The sequence below is a fragment of the Carassius carassius genome, chromosome 28, assembly GCF_963082965.1.
Source record: "Carassius carassius chromosome 28, fCarCar2.1, whole genome shotgun sequence".
In the NCBI taxonomy this organism is placed as follows: Eukaryota; Metazoa; Chordata; class Actinopteri; order Cypriniformes; family Cyprinidae; genus Carassius; species Carassius carassius.
This window is the reverse complement of record NC_081782.1, coordinates 5,595,663-5,615,631: the sequence shown is the minus strand read 5'-3', so window position 1 is coordinate 5,615,631 and position 19,969 is coordinate 5,595,663. Positions and strand designations below refer to the sequence as shown.

The window sequence follows — 19,969 nt, the reverse complement described above, 5'->3', positions numbered from 1 at the left end:
AAATTTGGACAATCTGAGACAGAGTTTGATCATGTTGTTGAATGGTAGTGGCTTGCTCAGAGAGTGCAGCTAGGATCCGTTCCACATTGGAGGGTGGTGAAGACTCTTCCGCTGGGTTTGCTTTCATGGTTCAGTCTTGCTGTAACGAGGCTGCCTTAAGCAGGGATTGAACCCGGGTCTCTGGTGCTCTAAGAGTGTGACTTTACTCACTGAGCTACTCCCAGACTGTTAAACCCAAGAGCGGAAGAGCAAAAGAGCAAAAAAGGCCAAGGGGCTTGAATCTTCAAAAAGTAACAATAATCTTTACTAGAGAAAACAAAGTACAAAATAAACGTAGCAAACTTAGCTACCATTAAACAAAAAAAGACACAAGGGTCCAAAAATACAAGCACAATCAAACTTAACTTAGCAACTGGATACACAGGAAGCATAGGCTCAAGACTGAACACAATAGCAGGGAACAAACAGACTTATAAAGGGTCAAACACAGGTGTGAGGAATCAACGCTGATTAGCAGAACACTGAACATGGTACGGGGCGATGGCGCCCTCTGGAGGAGCGGAGAGACCATAGGGCTAGAGTTCATAGGGCAAGAGCCCTCTGCAGTTCTGGAGGGAACATGACAGTACTCATTGAGAGTGACCCCTGCAGGCCAGGATGAAAACAGCAATGGAGATACGAGCCCATTACATATTTGTTTCAATCACTGAATGAAGCCTGCTATATTTGGGACAACAGTCGCGACCTTAAATTGCTTGCACAAAAATTTTTTGTTCATTTAAACCATTATGCGCAGAGAACGTGAGGGTGAGAGAGCGTGAGGTCTGCAGTCTTGGCCATTAGTTGATTTCCTTGTTTTTGTGTAGGTAATACGTTGTCATATATGTTTGAACTTAAATAGACTATCTATACAAGTAGTTATGTCTCTTTGTATTATTTTTGCCTGTTATTGACGTAATGCGCGTCATTGACAACATGCGCAACCAGATGCTCGAATAGTTCGAATATTCGTGTATTTTTTAGAGGGAATATTCGAACGTCATTTTTGAGCAATTTTGACAGCCCTACTATGCATAGGCAGTCCTAATGCCCCCCCCCCCCCCCCGCCCCCCCTTGAAAATACATATTCCCGACTTGGTTGCACTTTATCTTACAGTACGTGTACTAACATGTACTTATAGTGTACTTACAGTGTATTTATCTAAGAAAGTTCTGGTAACACAAGGTAACTACATGGGGTAGAGTTAGGTTTAGGAGTAGGTTCAGGGTTAGTACCTAGTTATTACATAGTTATTGTAATTACTATAATAAGTACATAGTATGTACATGAGGAACAGGACTGTAAAATAAAGTGCTACCCCAGACTTTCCAAGGGCCCTCTCAAGGGCAACTTATTGCTTGTAGCCATTTTGTCATCATTTCCGGTTCTGTATGTTTATTAGGAAGGATGTAGAACTTCATTTCATAATTTGTTAGTTTATTGGAGGTACAGAAAACGACACAATAACTCTTCGGCATGATTGTCCCGTGTATTTCAATGGGCTAGGTGCACAAGATGGCGCCGGTGAGCTTCAGCGACGCGAGTGTGTGCATACTTACTTCTGGTCTTGCGACGCTCGCATTGACTGTAAGGGAAACTTGCATACGAAGCTTGGCTAGATGTATATAATTAATGTTTTTCAAATTTAACAGCGGATAGTGGTATATCAAAAACATGGGGAAACATCCTCCCTACATTTTGCGTACCACTGTGTGGAAATTCATCAAGATACAACGCGGAGATTGCTTTATTCTTCTGTTGATTATGCGATCAGCGTCAGGTCCACGGGGATTTCTTCTTTCAAACACAAACCACTCAAATATGCAATACTTTTCATTTTCGAAGAGCTGGTTTTGTTCTGACTGTTATGTAAGATCAATCTTTCTGACTGTCAAACAAGATGCACAGAGATTTCTGATAAAGCATGTTTTATTAACTTTATTTGTTAGCAATTTATAACTAACTGTACAATTAAACGTAATATAATTATGGTAGGTTTGCATTAAATAAAAGATTGCTGTTTGCATTCATGTGTATTTTTATCTATGTTTATTTGTTTTGTGAAAGATCTGCAGCATAAATCATTATCTGTCTATGAGCTACCATGTATATTGTATATTGTACCAAGTATAATGCAAACATTTTCGAGAAATAAGTAATTTGTACATTTACATATTTGGTAAGATAAAAATACATTTTGTATTTGTGTATACACACCATGAGTTCAACTTTCATCTCGTGAACAGTAGTGAACATAAGTGTATTTAATTCATTCACCAGACCCAAACATACACAAGTTTCAAATCCACTGGCTCAGTTAACATTTATAGTATAGTAATAATAGCAGTGTATATCTTATTTGCATTTGAAGTGATATTATAAATCCTGTAAACATATAGAAAGTAATATTTGGACTTCTCTGTTTCTCTGCACTGACGTTTAGCACAACCGGAAATATCTACGCACACACTCGCAAGACCGGAAATCCAAGATGGCGGAGATATGCAACTAGCCCATTGGCGCCAATGCACGCTGAGTCCCAATTCGCATACTATCCGTCTTAAATAGTATGCGAAACTAGAATTAGTACGTCCCAAATCGTAGTATGTTGAAAAGAGTATTCCAAAGATACCCGGATGGTCTACTATTTCCGGTTAGAATTCGAAGTGCAGATCAATGCACACTCTAAGTGCTAATATTGCCCACGACTCAATGCGTGCGGGAGGGAGGAGCTTTGCGATGGCTTTGCGGTGATGTAAACATGGCAGCCGGATGCAGCAGCGGAGATGCGCCCTCAGCTTTTAAGTGTAAGAATTCAAATGTTTAACCCTAATTAAAGTTATATTTTATTTTATTAAGCTACTTTATTAAAATAAGTCGCTTTCGTTACACACATTGCACATGAACGTCAGAACCAGCCGCCTCACAAACGACCTGCGTTTGGTTCTACGACGACGCCGCCCTGCTTCTTCACTCCTCAACTTGGTAGAAGAACACATTGTAAAATGTATTGTGAAAAAAAACGATGAGAAAAAAAGATGGGAATAGTAAATAAAATTTTATTGGACATACAAGAATGAATGAAACGTTAACAGTTGTGGTGTGCGTAACTAGGCAACCACGTTGTCGTTCACGTTCCACGACGTCATCGAAGTATGTCCCAGAACGTGCATACTCTTTTGCTACACACTCAAAAGAATGTACTTTTTCCTCACAAAAAAAGTACATACTTTTAGGTCGTAGTATAAGTAGGCGAATTGGGACTCAGCCGCAATGTTTTCCCCCACGGGCTAAATTCACATCACGTGACAGGGCGTTCCCAGGGGCGTTCCCAGACCAACCGTCTGTATCTATCCACGATCATCGAAAACGAATCTTTGAAAAACATTAACAAAAATGAAGCATATTTGAAGAGCCTTTTACATTTGTGCAACTGTGTTAATTTTTTTCATTTTCATTGTGTTTTTCTTCTTTTGTAATGGCATCTTTGATAGTTTCTGAAAAAGTTACGTTCAGTTTTATAAAGTTACATTCATTATTTTTGAGGTAAATGTAATTCCATAACATCATCAATATAATATGGTGGGGAAATATTTATTTGATACCCTGCTGATTTTGTAAGTTTGCCCACTTACAAATAAATGAAGGGTCTGTAATTTTTTATTTTTAATGAGCCAAAAAGAATACACATCACACCTTGGTTTATCAATTTGCACTGGCTTCCAATAGCTGCTCGCATAAAATTCAAGGCATTGATGTTTGCTTACAAAACTACCACTGGCTCTGTACCCATTTATCTAAATTTGTTACTTCAGACTTATGTGCCCTTTAGAAGCTTGCGTTCTGCAAGTGAACGTCGCTTGATTGTGCCATCCCAAAGAAGCACAAAGTCACTTTTACAGACTTTTAAATTAAATGTTCCCTCTTGGTGGAATGACCTCCCCAACTCAATCCGAGCAGCTGAGTCCTTAGCCATCTTCAAGAATCGGCTTAAAACCCATCTCTTCCATCTTTTTTTGACCCTCTAACTTTAACACTCACTATTCTAATTCTATTCTTAAAAAAAAATCAAACTACCTTTCTAATCTGTTTGTATTCTATTTTCTTTTCATCTATTATGCAATTGTGTGTGTGTGTGTGTGTAAAGACCTCTAACACTAGCTACACTAACAATCTGTTTTCTTTTTATTTATTATATTATTTCACTAGTTCACACTTACATATAATTAGCTGAGGTATGGTATGCGTATTTGGCATGCTGTCTGGGGAAGGGCATTAAACTCAGAACATCTAACGGGTAAGCCTCGCCAGGCGGGGTTAAAAGATGTGAGGGTAGCTGAGAGGTTTTTTTTTTTTTTTGCAGGATTTGACGAGACGTCGAGACTCATAGCGTCGGACAGTTAAGCCTCGTCTACCGTCAAATGGAAAGGTAAGTTGCTTGGCCGAGAGACTCTTACCAACGTCCGAAGGGAGCACACGCATCGAACAGGTTAAGTCTCGCCGACCATAGAGTGGAAAGGTAAAGGTTTTCTGTCCAGGAGGCTCTCGCCGGCGTCCTAAGTTAGCACACGCATCGAACGGGTAAGCCTCTCCGGATGTGGGACAGAAAAGGTAACATTAGGTGGCCAGGAGGCTCTCGCCAGCATCCAACGGGGACTTCCTGTTCCCGGAAACAACTGGGTAAGTAGGATGGAAAAGGTAAGTTTGTGTGGTCGTGAGGCTCTCATTGACGTCTTATGGGAGTTTGCTACTCACGGCATGAGACGGGTAAGCCTTGACGACCGTAGGAAGGAAGGAGGGTTTATTTGTGTGTTTGGTACTTGCGGCATCGGATGGCTTGCTTATTGGGTTTTGCGACCTAGACCACTTGGAATGGTAGTGGTTGTCTGGCCAGGAGGCTCTTGCCAGCGTCCAATGGGAGCACACGCATCGAACGGGTAAGCCTCGCTGGCCAAAGGATGGAAAAGGTCAGGTTGTCTAGCCGGGAGGCTCTGACCGACGTCTGATAGGAGCTTAGCTCCAGGAATTGAACGGGTAAACCTCTCTGGCTGAAGGGCGGAAAAGGTTGTCTAGCCGGGAGGTTCTTACCTTCGTCCGACAGGAGCTTAGCTCCCAGAATCGAACGGTTAAGCCTCGCTGGCCAAAAGACAGAAAAGGTAAGGTTGTCTAGCCGGGAGGCTCTGACCGACGTCTGATAGGAGCTTAGCTCCAGGAATTGAACGGGTAAACCTCTCTGGCTGAAGGGCGGAAAAGGTTGTCTAGCCGGGAGGTTCTTACCTTCGTCCGACAGGAGCTTAGCTCCCAGAATCGAACGGTTAAGCCTCGCTGGCCAAAAGACAGAAAAGGTAAGGTTGTCTAGCCGGGAGGCTCTCACCTACGTCCAATGGGAGCCCCGACTCCATGCATTGGATGGGTAAACCTCTCCGTACGTAAGACAGAAAGGCAAGAAAGGTAGCCGGGGGCTTTCACCTACGTCCGAAGGGAGTGTGGCTCCTGGCAACGAACGGGTAAGCCTTGCTGGCCGCAGAATGGAAAAGGTGAGGTTGTCTGGCCGGGAGGCTCTCGTCAGCATCCGATTGGAGCTCGAGCTCCTGGCATCGAAGAGAGAAGCCTCGGATAGAAAAGTTAAGGTTATCTAGCCGGGAGGCTATGGCCGGCATCCGGGGTTTTTTTTTTTTTTTTTTTAATTTGAGACACCGGATGTGTAGTCTCTCCGGCCATCAGAGGGAAAATTGAGATTGTTTTATCTGCGAAGCACCCGTTGGTGTTCGGCGAAAGCTTAATTTGTGGTATTGGATGGGTACGTCTTGCCATCGGAGGGAAAATTTGTTTTAGCTGCGATGTACTCATTGGTGTTCGATAGGTACGTGTCGCAGACTGAATTTTTTTTTTTTTTTAAGCGGATAAGCTTTGCTGGTGGTCGGATGGAAAGTCCAATATTGCTTAAGCGGGAAAGCTCTTGCAGCATCTGACAGGAGTTTAATACTCGCGATGTCATACGAATAAGCTTTGCTGATATTTGAACGGAGAAGGCAAAGGTTGGCTCAACCGGGAGCACTCTTGCACCGCCTGACAGGGAGTTCAATAGTAAGGACGATTTGGTTGTCTATGAGGGTAGACGCTGTGAGGCTTACTTGAATAATTGTTTAGCAAATCCGATGAGCTGCTTCCGATAACGAGTCAGAAAAATCTTGGTGCAGTCATTGTAAATTAAATGATCACAGATAATAGTTTTGATGTACTCTGCTTGACTGAAACCTGGCTAAAACCAAATGATTATATTGGTCTAAATGAGTCTACTCCACCAAACTACTGTTAAAAGCATGAGCCCGATCAGACTGGTCATGGAGGAGGTGTTGCAACAATATATAGTGATATTCTCAATGTTTCCCAGAAAACAGGATACAGGTTTAACTCATTCGAAATACTTCTGCTTAATGTTACACTCTCAGACATGCAAAAGAAATCTAATGTATCTCTTGCTCTGACTGCTGTGTATAGACCACCAGGACCGTATACAGAATTACTAAAAAAATTTGCAGATTTCCTCTCAGACCTTTTGGTTACAGTTGATAAAGCGCTAATTGTCTGAGATTTTAATATTCAGGTTGATAATACAAATGATGCATTAGGACTTGCGTTTACTGACCTAATAAACTCTTTTGGGGTCAAGCAAAATGTCACCGTGCCCACTCATCGTTTTAATCATACACTTGATTTAATTATATCGCATGGAATTGATCTTACTGATATAGATATCGTACCTCAAATTGATGATGTTACTGATCATTTCCTTGTATCGTGCATGCTGCGTATCACTGATATTAACTATATGTCTCAGCGTTACCTTCTGGGAAGAACCATTGTTCCAGCCACCAAAGACAGATTCTCAAATAACCTGCCTAAACTATCTCAACTGCTATTTGTACCCAAAATACATATGAATGTGAGAAAATATGAGAAAAACTAACTTGGATCTAACTTTGTAAACTCTGATGATGTCCCTGCCTAACAGAAGAAGAACAGGAGCATGATGATCAGGATGATGATGAAGGATGCCCTCAATGCTCTAAAGGTCTCTGGCTGATCATTAAACTGTGTAAGGCCAGTAGACACTAATTCACATCTTGTGATAAACTTGACAACATCAGACATTCGATTATCTGTGTACAGATTACCTAGATATGGTCCAGCTTGTGAGGGGGTAGCTGAGTTAGTCTGAGAATAGTCAAGAGTCACTGGCCTGTCTCGGCGCCTTTCCTTGCTGCCTCGAAACGCTGCAGATTGTGGGGAATAGATGTGTGGAGGTGACTGGGAGTATGCCTAATGCTGAACTGGGAGGGTAAAGCATACATCAGATTGTGAAATGGCAGAGTACTGCACACTCTTTGCATCAATAGGCTGAGACTTGGGTGGAGTGGCATAAAAATTACACTGACCTTCCTGCTGCAAATAGGAATTAGTAGTCTGTGTTTGTTGCACTTCTGAAATGCTTATGCCTCCGTTGTCATAAAATGGCCCATGCAGCACTGGCATTTGTGAATCCATGCCACTATCTGTCTGTTCTGATATGTAGACTTGTGTGCGTTCTGTTGTATCCTTTATAGGTAACTCTATTATATTTGATTTCCCTCTGCTTCCTAGCTCTGCAGCTGTTTCTAAGGCCTCTGCCTTTGCTTGTATGGCAGCAGCTCTTTTTTCCAGCCTTAAAGTCTCTAATGATGCTTCAAGCTGTGCTTGTTGTATTTTCAGTTCACTTTCTTTCTTAGCAAATGCTATTACTGACTTAGCTGCTTCCACCTCTGCTCTCGCCATTGCGGCGGCTGTGGTAACAGCTGAGGAACCACGTGAATGTCGAGATGAACATGATGCATTTAATGCCCTCTTCAGCGATCCACACTTAGACATCATGGAAAGAAGATCGACTTGTGAGCTGGCTTGCTCCCCGCCGTAAAATCATAACTGGAAATTGCTCACTAAAGATATTCGTTTTACTGTTCTGCCCTTATCAAACGTCCTGCTTGATCTGGCAGACAGGTAACACCTTCCGATGACAACAGAAGCAAGGAATCTTTTCCCCAGCTTTACTATCAATCTTGGAATAACATAAAACTGTAAACATACAAAAAATACAGAAATAAGCATGCAAATCAATAAAGTGATCACATAAGACATAATAAGGTCTTTTTACAGAGAATGACTAGCATCACATCAATAGAAATATATTGCACAATTTGGTTGTTCTGATGTAAACTACTTTACTGAACAGTATGCCATATGCTTATGTATGCCATATATCAATTTCAAAAGTATGTGGGATATTGATTGAAAGAGACTGGATAGAATTCCCAGTTACACTTTTACTAGTGGTCTGACCCAAAATACAGTTTTTCTCAGTCACTTTGGTACATTTCTCGAATCAAACTCACAATTTGCAAAACAGTAAGTGCATTTCTCAAAACAACTCGTACAAATAGCAAAACACCATGGATTACCTGCAAAAGCCAGTCTCTTGCTCAAAATCCTTAGTTCATCTCTCAAAAATAAATATCTGTGTCAATGAACATGTCAGTGCCATCAGAATGACAAGTCCTTGTGTCATAGTTTACGGATAAGACAGTCAAATTGCTTAGTCATGTTGTCAATATAACAGTGTACTCTGGAGAGATGTTCTGATGTAAACTATGGCAACATTTTGGATGACAGTTACTATATTGAACAGTATGCAATATGCTTATGTATGCCATATATCCATTTCAAAAGTAGAAATTTACACATTACTGTATGTGGGATATTGATTGAAAGAGACTGGATAGAATTCCCAGCTACACCTTTACTAGTGGTCTGTCCCAAAAAATTATAATACTGTAAAAAAAATGTCACTGTGATATCAAAATGGAAAAATAAATATGGGCACAAAGATAAAAATAAGTCAATTTTCAGAATGTGTAACTCTTGTGTTGTCCTCTGTCTATACAGTATAAGCTTTCTAACTGAAGATTCATGAGATGAACCTTTCAGCTATTTCAGAGAAATGGTTTATCATTGGTTTATCATTTACATTCTCTTCATTAGTAAAGATTCACTTGCACAATTCATGCCAGATCATGCAGCAACATGCTCGTGGAAGAGCAATTGGAAGGCGTGTAAGAATACGTGGTGGTGGTAGAGAAAGAAATAATCGAGGAAGAGGTGGTAATATAAGAGTCAGAGTCTCGGATGAAATCAGAGCCACACTTGTGGATCATGTCATAAATCATGGTTTTACAATGGAAGAGGCTGGTCGAAGAGTACAGCCTAATGTAAACAGGTCCACAGTGTCATTAATTCGTAGGGAAAATATGTTTTTTGTTTTTGTTTTACAGTATGTAAAGTATTTTTACAGTGTAAACAACAATATTGTAAAGGTAAATGCAAGTCTATTTGTTTATTCTATAGAACTGCACGACAACCTCGCGCTGGTGGCAGAGCAGCAGTATTTAACCAACTGCAAGAACAAAAAATTTGCAACATGGTCATAGCCAACAATTCCATCAGGCTAAGAGAGATCCAAAGTGCAATCATAAATGACAATAATGTCTTTGCAAATATAAATTCTGTCAGCATTTCCACCATAGACAGAGTTTTAAAAAGACATCAGATGACTATGAAACAGCTCTATAAGGTGTCATTTGAAAGAAACTTCTACAGCAGTGATTGTGCTGTGGGCAATCTACATATATATATATATATACATATATATATTTACTCCCAAAGTTGATTGGTTAAATGGTTAAATGGTTGATTCATATTAGAGGTTATTTGCAATTAGATTGCGAATGCAATTAGAGGTCATGTGCCAATTTAGCAGACATTACAAATAATGTCAATGTCAGATATATTTTAGAATATACATTCATGTATACTAATTATGATAATTGAATAGATCGTTTTGAATGTGATGGCTTACACAATAAAAAATGTCTGAGAAGTTCTGAAGTGTTTGACAGTTTGAGTGAGAATCGAGTCATCAGTTTTGATCAACAAGCCATATGCAATTATTTGTTGTCCAAACTGCAGACAGTTGTATGTACTCTTTGCACACATGTGCCAAAGCATTTGCAATTTGCTCAAATCAATAAGAAATTCCAATCTGATGTGAAAAAGAAGCGAATTGTTCAGAGATCTGAACTTAATGTTTTGGGAAATAAAAAAATCATTTGAGAACTGAGCCAAAGCAATTGAGAAAAACTGTAAACCCTTAATTTTCATGGTTGACTGTTGTGGTGAAAAAACAACTAAACATTTTGACCAGTGTGGGTCACACAATGACAAAAATACTTTAGATTTTGGTGGCCTTGGCCAAATTATTGACACAATAACTAGGTTTTGAAGCATGAATGAAATGTTTTGGGTGAGTAACTACATTTTGCAGACATGCTATAAAGTTTTGAAGTTCCTACAAACAGTTGTGACATTTGCACTCACAGTTTAGAGAATGTTAAGACTGTTTCGAAAAATGTGCCAAAACAATTGAGAAAAACTGTAGCCTAATAAATAAAAAACCTTTATGTCATTGTGAAATAGAAAAGGAAAAAGAAATATGGGCACAAAGATTCATGAGATGAACCAGCTCACAAGTCAATCTAAGAGAAATAGTTTATCATTGGTTAACCTAAATTATCTTCATTAGTCAAGATTCACTTGCACAATTTATGCCAAATTTACAAAAAGTCTACAAGTTATACGATGAACTAAAGACTAGATGTTTTGAGGGGTAAGAATATTGCACAGAAAACTATATAATACATTTTGAGGAACATGACATTAGCAACTGATAATATAGGAAACCGCAGATAAATGTGCGTAATCAATTGCATGAATGTACAAAAGCAATCACAACTTGTTCAAAAGAATGGGAAACTGGTTTTATGACGTGTATAAATAACTAGATGATGTGGAGGTTCTACAAGTAGTTTTGAGAATTTCATTTCTGATTTGAGAAATGCACCAAAGTGACTGAGAAAAAACTGTAATTTGCTGTAAAGTTGCTTTGCAATTATCTGTATCATAAAAAGTGCTATACAAAAATAATCTTGAATTGAATTACACTCTGTTAGTATAACCTGATGTAAACTGGCAACAGAACAGTTTGATTGAAAGGTACAGTATTGAAATGCAGAGGGCTGCACTTCTTATGTATGCCATGTATCCATTTAAAAAATACAAATGTACACATTAAGGTATGTGCTACTGTTGATTTTCCAGGCCAACGGAGAGGAAATATCCACTGTCAGAATTTCTTACTCCTGTGTTGTCTTTGGTCTATATATGCTTTCCAATTTGAAGGTTCATGAGATGCACCTTTGAGCTATTTCAGAGAACTGGTTTATCATTAGCTGATCTGCATTCTTTTCATTAGTGAAAGTCAAGATTCATCTGCACAATTCATGGCACATGTACAAAAACTCTAATAGAAATGTGTAGAAGATGTTTTTGACAGTTCATGACAACTAGATCAACCATTTTGCATTTAATGAATTATACAATGAACTAATGCCTGGATGATCTGGGGGGTAAGACTGTTGCACTTAGAGCTATATAATACATTTTGAGCTAGATGACATTAGCAGCTGATAATGTAGGAAACCGCAGACAAATGTATATAAATAATTGCATGAATGTACAAAAGCAATCACAACTTGTTCAAAAGAATGAGGAACTGCTTTTTATGGTATACACTGGATGATGTGGAGGTTGTACAAGTAGTTTTGAGAATTTCATTTCTGATCTGAGAAATGCACCAAAGCGGCTGATAAAAACTGTAATGTGCGTAAATCTAGTTTTTTTTTGTGTACCTACAATATTAATTTGTAAATAATACAATTTAATTACAATTTACTAATTCATTTATTTACTTTCATGTTTTATTAACGTTCTGTTTTGACCCCTATTGTAGGTGTTTTTTTTCATAATATTTGGGGGAGGGGCACAACATTACAATTCTGCTTAGGGCATCTGTTTAACCAGCAGCGGCTCTGTATATTCTAATATTTCATGAAATTCATGTTTCTAGGGAACTAATGAGCTGTAGACCCTGATGATTTGTCTAATGTAAATGAAATGCTACATGACATTTTGTTCACAAGCTGTATTATAATTATAAAAAAATGTAAGATCTCACATTTCAATCAGTTTAGCATGTTTACTGAAGTAGACAGCATCCTTTGTTATGTTTCTGTATTCTTCCACACATTGATTTCAACAACTGGTAATTGTATTTCGGTTACGCCATTTGCTCAATGCATTGTTGATTTTATTACATGAACACATGTCAGACTTGGTAACAAAGTGCTTATGGCTCAGGGCTGGTAAACATGCACAAGGAACCTAATTCCATGTTTCTAACTGCATAGTATAAGTCACTGAAATGTAGATAGATAGATAGATAGATAGATACATGTAGATAGATAGATCGATAGATAGATAGATAGAATGTTGTGACTGCAGTGTTTTATGCTCATAATAAATGTCAGACAGAAAAACAAGGAAGACTACAGATTACATAATGTTTCAAACAGCTTATTTTGTTGATTAATTAAACATGGCAGAATACTAGCACTAAATTGACAGTTTTACAATGTAGCTAAAAGGTTGTGTCAAACAAGTAAACGAAAATAATATATCAAACAGAAAAATATATGCTGAAAATATTTTTCTATCTTAAAAGATTTCTACAAAGCCATTTTAATAAACAAAAACATGTATAAAATAAATCATTTCACAAAAAGCATAAACAATGCAAACATTTTTCAACCCAACTAGAAACAGCAACACTGAACCGACCAACGGTGTGAGTTTGAGGCGGGGCTATCAGTTTGTCCAGCCAATGGAAAATGAGGGCATGTGAAAGTCAGCAATGAAGTCTTTTTTTTTTTTTTTTATGAAACTGATGGCACACAAATTGCAACATTTAAAACAAACTTCAAATTGTCTTTAACACAAATTGGCTTTGAAACTCTGTTATGAGATGACAGGCATCAAGGCAAAAATGTTGAGAGCTTGTTAATGTGATTTATCTGATCACTTCAATCCAACATAAGGAATGAATATCTCTGAGACTGATTTTCTAAACGGTAGTATTGTTGTCCTGACTGCTGCCGGATGATGAGATGGTCGTTTCATTCGTCTGCTTGAGACCCTGTGATTCTGAGAGGCGTGAACACGAGGAAGGGCGAGATGTTCGGAAAGGCAAATGTTCTTCTGCAAAAGCTGTCTCCAGCACCAGCAGCAGAGACTGTTTGAGCTTCATCTTAAACTCCTCACACATGAACACGTAGAGAATGGGGTTTAGACAGCTGTTGAGATGTACCAGGGAGTTAACAAATGGTACTATTTCATCGATTATGTCTCTAATGTCACTCCGCTCATTTACATAAGCAACTATGTAAGACAGCTGTTGAACATGAAAAGGAAACCAGCATATGAAAAAGGCCAGGATCACAGATATAATAACACGGAAAGGTTTGAGCTTCTTTCCTCTTTTGAGACGTTTGGCTCGCACTCCGATAGCAATGTATGAAGATGCAATGATCAGGAAGGGGACGAGAAAGCCCACTATAAACCTGTATATGAACAGAGACCTTACGATGTTTAAAGAGCATTCATAGACACAGTGATCATTCTCTCCTGAGCGGCACAAAACAAACGGGATGCTGCAGCCAATGGATAAAACCCACATGAGTGAACAGATGATCCTGGCTTTGACCAGAGTGCGTTTGTTTTGAGCCCAAACAATCACCCAGGTGGACAGACATCGATCCAGACTGATAGCCGTGAGCAAAAAAATGCTGGCAAACATGTTTAGCACAGCCACGAAGGAGACCAACTTGCACATTAAGTCACCAAAGAGCCAAACCTTGTTAAAGGCATTAACAATGTAGAGGATGATGATTAAGATGAAGATGAAGTCTGCAATCGCCAAGTTGAGAAACCAAATGGAGTTGACGGTCGTCTTCATTTTGTAGCCAGTCACATATATGACGAGCCCATTTCCAACTATACCCAAAGCAAAGACGACAAAGTATATGGATATACTGAAGATTTCGATTCCTGATAAGACCATCTGCGTTGAGTTGACCACTACACAAAGAAAAGAGAAAGACAATCATTTATGACAGAATTAACAACAATTTCAATTTTTGGAATTGAAAATTGAGTCAACTAGAATGATTCGTTCACAAATCCAACTGATAGCACAAGTTCAAATCAATGACGCAATGATCCTGTTGCAGTGGTTAAAGGGATAGTTCACCCAAAAAGGAAAATTATGTCATTAATGATTCACCCTCATGTCGTTCCAAACCCGTAAGACCTCTGTTCATCTTCGGAACACAGTTTAAGATATTTTAGATTTAGTCTGAGAGCTTTCTGTCCCTCCATTGAAAGTGTGTGTACAGTATACTGTCCATGTTACATCGAATGATTCGTTCGCAAACCGGATTTCAAAAACTGCTTTGTTTTGAACTCTCTCACAACAGACACAGAATAGAGCCCTGCACGGGCCTATTTTTTCAAACTCGGCCAGCGCTCTCTTCTTTGCTGTGTGGCCAGCAGCAACAGGTGCAGACACAGAAATGCTCGCCGCTGCATAAATCATCATTTTATAATTATTAGTTGGCCAACTAGGCTATGATTAATACATTAATTTAGAGGCCTATAATAGCTACTACTACAATAAGTGGATATAAGTTAAGTATAATCGTGGGTCGCGCTGACGGAAAAGCGTGCGTGCGTGCGTGAGACTGTCATGTCAGTATAATTATAACGGGTTGAATTATCAGATTATGAAAGTTATGAGGTTATGAAATGTCTATGTTTGTTTTTCTATCGTCGACGTCAACTTCTCATTTTTTTATTTTTATTAATGTCTAAAAATATAAATAGAAGGATAACCCCAAAAAGGCCAGAGGCCCGGCCCGCATGTGAGCTATAACATGAAAATTGGCCCGAAGCCCGGCCCTAGGGGCATAAATAAGTCGGGGCCCGTCGGGCTCGGGCTGAAATGCAGGGCTTTAACACAGAAGAGAAGACAATGCTAAATAAAGTCGTAGTTTTTGTTGGACATGGACAGTATACTGTACACACAGCTTCAATGGAGGGACTGAGAGCTTTCAGACTAAATCTAAAATATCTTAAACTGTGTTCCGAAGATGAACAGAGGTCTTACGGGTTTGGAACGACATGAGGGTGAATCATTAATGACATAATTTTCCTTTTTGGGTGAACTATCCCTTTAACCATGGAGACCCGTTTCTGCAATCAAAAAAGAAAATACTAGCAACATTTTAATCTCACAATTTGAACTTGTTTTTCTTACAATTTAGAAATTAATCAGGATATTCGAGATATAAACCGAATTGCGAGATATAAATTCAGAACTGCAAGTGCAAGCTATAAACAGTTTACATCTTTTTTTTGTCCTGCTGTGGAATACAAAATATTGCAATTGAAATCTAATAAATATTTACTACATACTTTTTAGTTCCGGTTCAGTTTTTCCCTCAGTATTGCGAGGAAAAAGTAAGAATTCTGATATATAAATTCAGAATTGCAAAAACAAATGCCCGAGTTGTGTGATCAAAAAGTTGCAGTTCCCTTTTTTTATCCTGCAGCAGACACAATCTTCCATAGTCTACAGCTCACAGAAGAGAAAGTTGTTAGAAATTAGTTTCAGTTCTGAATAAAGCTGTTGTATGTCTTCAAAATGTTTTACTTTATTATTATTATTACAGCTCTGATTTTTATTTTTATTCATTTAGAACTTTTACACATCTAGTCATTATAAATCCTGCTCAATATAAAATATTTTTTTAATAATCTAATTTTAATTATCAAAATTGAGAGGTTATAATACAAGGATTTACTAATTGGTACACCAGGGGGCATCATGTCATAGGCTCTGTATTACATACAAAGTGTTTATTGTAAATAATTTTAACACAAAATGAATCTTTGTCTTAAACCATAAGAATAAATTAGAGTAGTTTTAACTCAACTAATACACACATATATATATATATATATATATATAGATAGATAGATAGATAGATAGATAGATAGATAGATAGATAGATAGATATATATTTGCCGTCTACAGCTGATAAATTAAAAAGACTGCCAGCAAAATCTTGTTACACAATTCACATTCACTATAATTCTACAAAACTCTATAGCATTTATTATTCAGGTAAGCCTGTAATTCATAAACAATATTTTATTGTTGTTCTGAGCTCAGTACTGTTCCCAGACAGTATGCATACAGTTGCAAGAATTTGCATCCTGTTTGACCACAGCTTTTTAACCACTACTGACTATACATGGCAGACATGATACTGAAGTCACAAAAACTAAAGCACAATATATATATATATATATATGTGTTTGTCATTACACCTTAAAGTGCCCCTATTATGGATTTTTTAAACTTATTTTTCATGCAGTGTGTAACAGATCGAAGTGAATGAAAACATCCTGCAAAGTTTTAAATCATGAAAATTAAGTGACTTTTAAAATGAATCTTAAGGTGTTTCAAGTTGATGTCAACATGAAACATTAGCATATTTACGCCCACCCACTTGTTGCGCATGCAGACCTGGAAACTTGAACCTCCCCTCCCTGAACCTTGAACACCTGTAGCAGATTCCTGTGGAGAAGACGCTGTGCTTTGCAATCATAGACTGTATAAAAACATGGACGTTGTGTTCTTGACAGCACTCATAGGTTTACGAAGAGCATTTTTAAGCCAAAATTGGGCTGTCGCCATCTTGGCAGCGCGTCACTCCTGGATAATTGAAAATAGGCAAAAAGGCAGGAGCTGGTTGCTGAAACCACGCCCACGCGGTGACAGCAGGCAATCCACCTGTCACTCAAGTGACCACGCCCTTGATTATGCAGAACCTTAAATTAAAACCTTAAAAGAAGCCTTAAACCTTAAATTCTTTGAGACTGAAGAAAGAGAAACATGAACATCTTGGATGACATAGGGGGGAGTACATTTTCATCAAAATTTAAATTCTGAAAGTGGAGAAGCCTAATTATTTAAAAACTGTTGCTGAGTATGTACTCTGTACCATAGCATGCAAAATACATATTAAGTTGTGTGTGTTTTGTTTATTCTGCGCAGCTTGTAGGTCTCCATCAATTATCTAGATATGTGTCAATGAGTAGTGAATGTTTGTCGTTGTAATTACTTGGAGTTCTGATAAATGATAGAACAATACTTTGGTGTACAAACTGCAGCGGCTTTGTTACTCATATGTGCGGCACGCAGTAGACCAATCACAACAGACTGGGTAGTCAGTCAGGTTTTGAAAAATTAATTGTTGAGTGAACCATTTGGGTCTCGACGTCTCGTTGAGCAAAAAAAGGAAAAAAATAAATACATATTATAAGACAATGAAAGTGTTTTTTCACCTTGCATGTATGTCAATCAGGGGCCCGTTCTTCGTACGTCGCTTATTACATCCGAGATCAAATGACACATCCAAGATCATATCATCGTGCTAATCATGATCCGGCTAATTGGGTTCTTCGAACACACCTGTTGTGTATGATTAGTATCGCTGGATTGAGTTATCTGAGATAATTGCGCGTTCATGTGTTGGCTTAAAAGGGGATATGTATTGATACTCGAAACCATGATCAGCAGTGCAGCGATTGGCTGGTGGCAAGACGGCAATGTAATGACGTCATATAATTTAAAACGACACCTGACGAAAAACTTGACAAATTTCTGGACTTTTATAAGGAAACAGCCAAGCAAACAAAACTACATAAATGTTATAATAGATACATGAAACAGATAATAGATGCATGTTTTTATTTTATTAGAATTTTTTTCATGATTCCCAATTATTTATATTCGCAATTTATAATAGTTGTACAGTCTTTACATTTTTATTTCAATGTAGAAATTATCTATTCATTTCATTTTATATTTGGACAGATTTGTTACGTGACAGCATTAATGAAAGTTTCTTAAGGGTCAATATCATGTTATCTGCATCTCCTGCACTCCATCAAGCCACTCTTATAATAGCAGTCATCACTCAAAATAATGCACAACTCTATTATCTGTATAGCATGTGTGTAAGACTCTAATACAATTATGAAGTAATAATTTTATGACAAATAAATATTTCAGTGAGTAAAACTGGCTGTGTCTATAGTAGGCTGTTATGGACTACACAGCATTTTTATATTATTTTTAAATAATTTTTAAAATGATTGTTATTTTAAATTATGGTCCCTGGATCAGTACGATACTCTTGTAATAAAGTAGCGGTGGTAGCAGACATATTTTGAGTATCAGTTCTGGTTGAAAAGAAGCGATCTAATCCTGTTTACATGAAATAAGCCTGCTCCCGAGCAGGTTTAAGCTTACAGACCTGTTGCTATGACAGCAGCTCCGGGATGAGCTTCGAAGAACCAAATGATCCAAGATCACGCCAAATCGTCAACATTCAAATCCAGCTAACTGAGTTAATGACGTACGAAGAACGGGCCCCTTTTGTCAGGGACTCTCAAATCCAAAATATTAACCTTTCATAACCCATAATAGGGGCACTATTCGATCATTTACACTGAGTAACAACAACAGATGATGTGATGATTTTTTTAGATTCTGGTTCGATTTCAGTGGTAATGCTGCTTAATCTTGATCAAATTAACCATTCAGAAGAGGTTAAGATAATGGAATCCAGCCAAAGGGGTGGAGGAATCAAAAAATGAAAAAAAAAAAACTAAATACTGCATTACAACAAAAAACTAAACAAAAAAAACTTCACCCGTTTCTTTTCATAGGGCATCATATCTGTCTCAGTAAACCACAAATTTGTGGTACAACAGGCAATATTTGTGGTACAAAGTACAACATAGGTTCCAAAAGTGTATCAAACAGGAATATTGCATAAATAAAGGGTCTTACCCATTTTGAGTCCTTTCTGTCTGTCCGATAAGTGTGTTATCAAAGCTCTTAACAACGTCTTTTGCTGGTTGCTTCCCCTTTACTTAAATGAAAGAGAGAGTGGGGTGGAGTGATGATGCAACAAGGGAGCTCTGCTTCTTTAGAAAACTATTTTGAATATCAGCTTTCAAAGGAAAAATTATTCCATGGGGATCCAAAATAGAACCATAATTGTTATTGTTTATTAACATAAAAAATACTTATGACAACAGCCACCAAAAATGAACGGGAGAGCAGATAATCAGTTGTGCATTTTAACATTAGTGCTTTGAAACTGAAATGCACATTTGATTTGACACAATCTTTTATATTTTTATTTTTATTTACTTGGCGCATTCTGTTCATAATATAGTTTATCTTTCTTTTTGAGTGTTTAATTTAAAAGCATTGTAAATGGCGCCATCTAGAGGCCTTGATCTTATTTGTGTCTCACTTTGGTTAAAAGCATCCGCTAAACGAATAAATGTGGACCCATTAAAAAGCAGACCCTTTAAGCCATACAGACTAGTTTGTCATCTGTCCATCTTCAAAATGGACAAAAAGCACCTTAATGGCTCCATATGGCTCACTATAAATAGTCTTTGTATGTCTCACTGTGTGTAGGAGAGACTGCTTTTGGCCTTTTTGTAATATGATACAAATGAAAAACTGATTTGCATACAGGAGAAAGTTATAGCTATGCCTGTGTTTAAGACCTGTGTTTTTCATCATTAAAATAACCTCACGGCCTATATGTCAACATGTCTTGGCAGGGGCGATTCTAGGATTCTGATTTTAGAGGGACTGAGCTTATATTATATACCATAAAGAGCAGTATTCCACTGTAATACATAGATAACCAGAGCCGTTAATGGCTGGGTATAACATATATCTGAATAAGCCAAATACAAGTCTTCATGATCTCTTTCTCTCTCTCTTTCTCT

At 38.0% G+C, this 19,969-nt stretch overlaps 1 protein-coding gene across 1 annotated transcript; it reads right to left on the bottom strand.

Annotated features, from left to right (window-relative positions):
- Positions 1-12,313: 12,313 nt before the first annotated feature.
- On the bottom strand, positions 12,314-19,621 carry LOC132107774 (C3a anaphylatoxin chemotactic receptor-like). The gene is made up of 2 exons (XM_059513975.1): positions 19,008-19,621; positions 12,314-14,161 (listed from the first exon to the last, which is right to left on the bottom strand). Exons 1-2 carry the CDS (start codon positions 19,009-19,011, stop codon positions 13,149-13,151), a joined length of 1,017 nt encoding a protein of 338 aa, XP_059369958.1. The 5' UTR covers positions 19,012-19,621; the 3' UTR covers positions 12,314-13,148.
- Between the last annotated feature and the right edge of the window lie 348 nt (positions 19,622-19,969).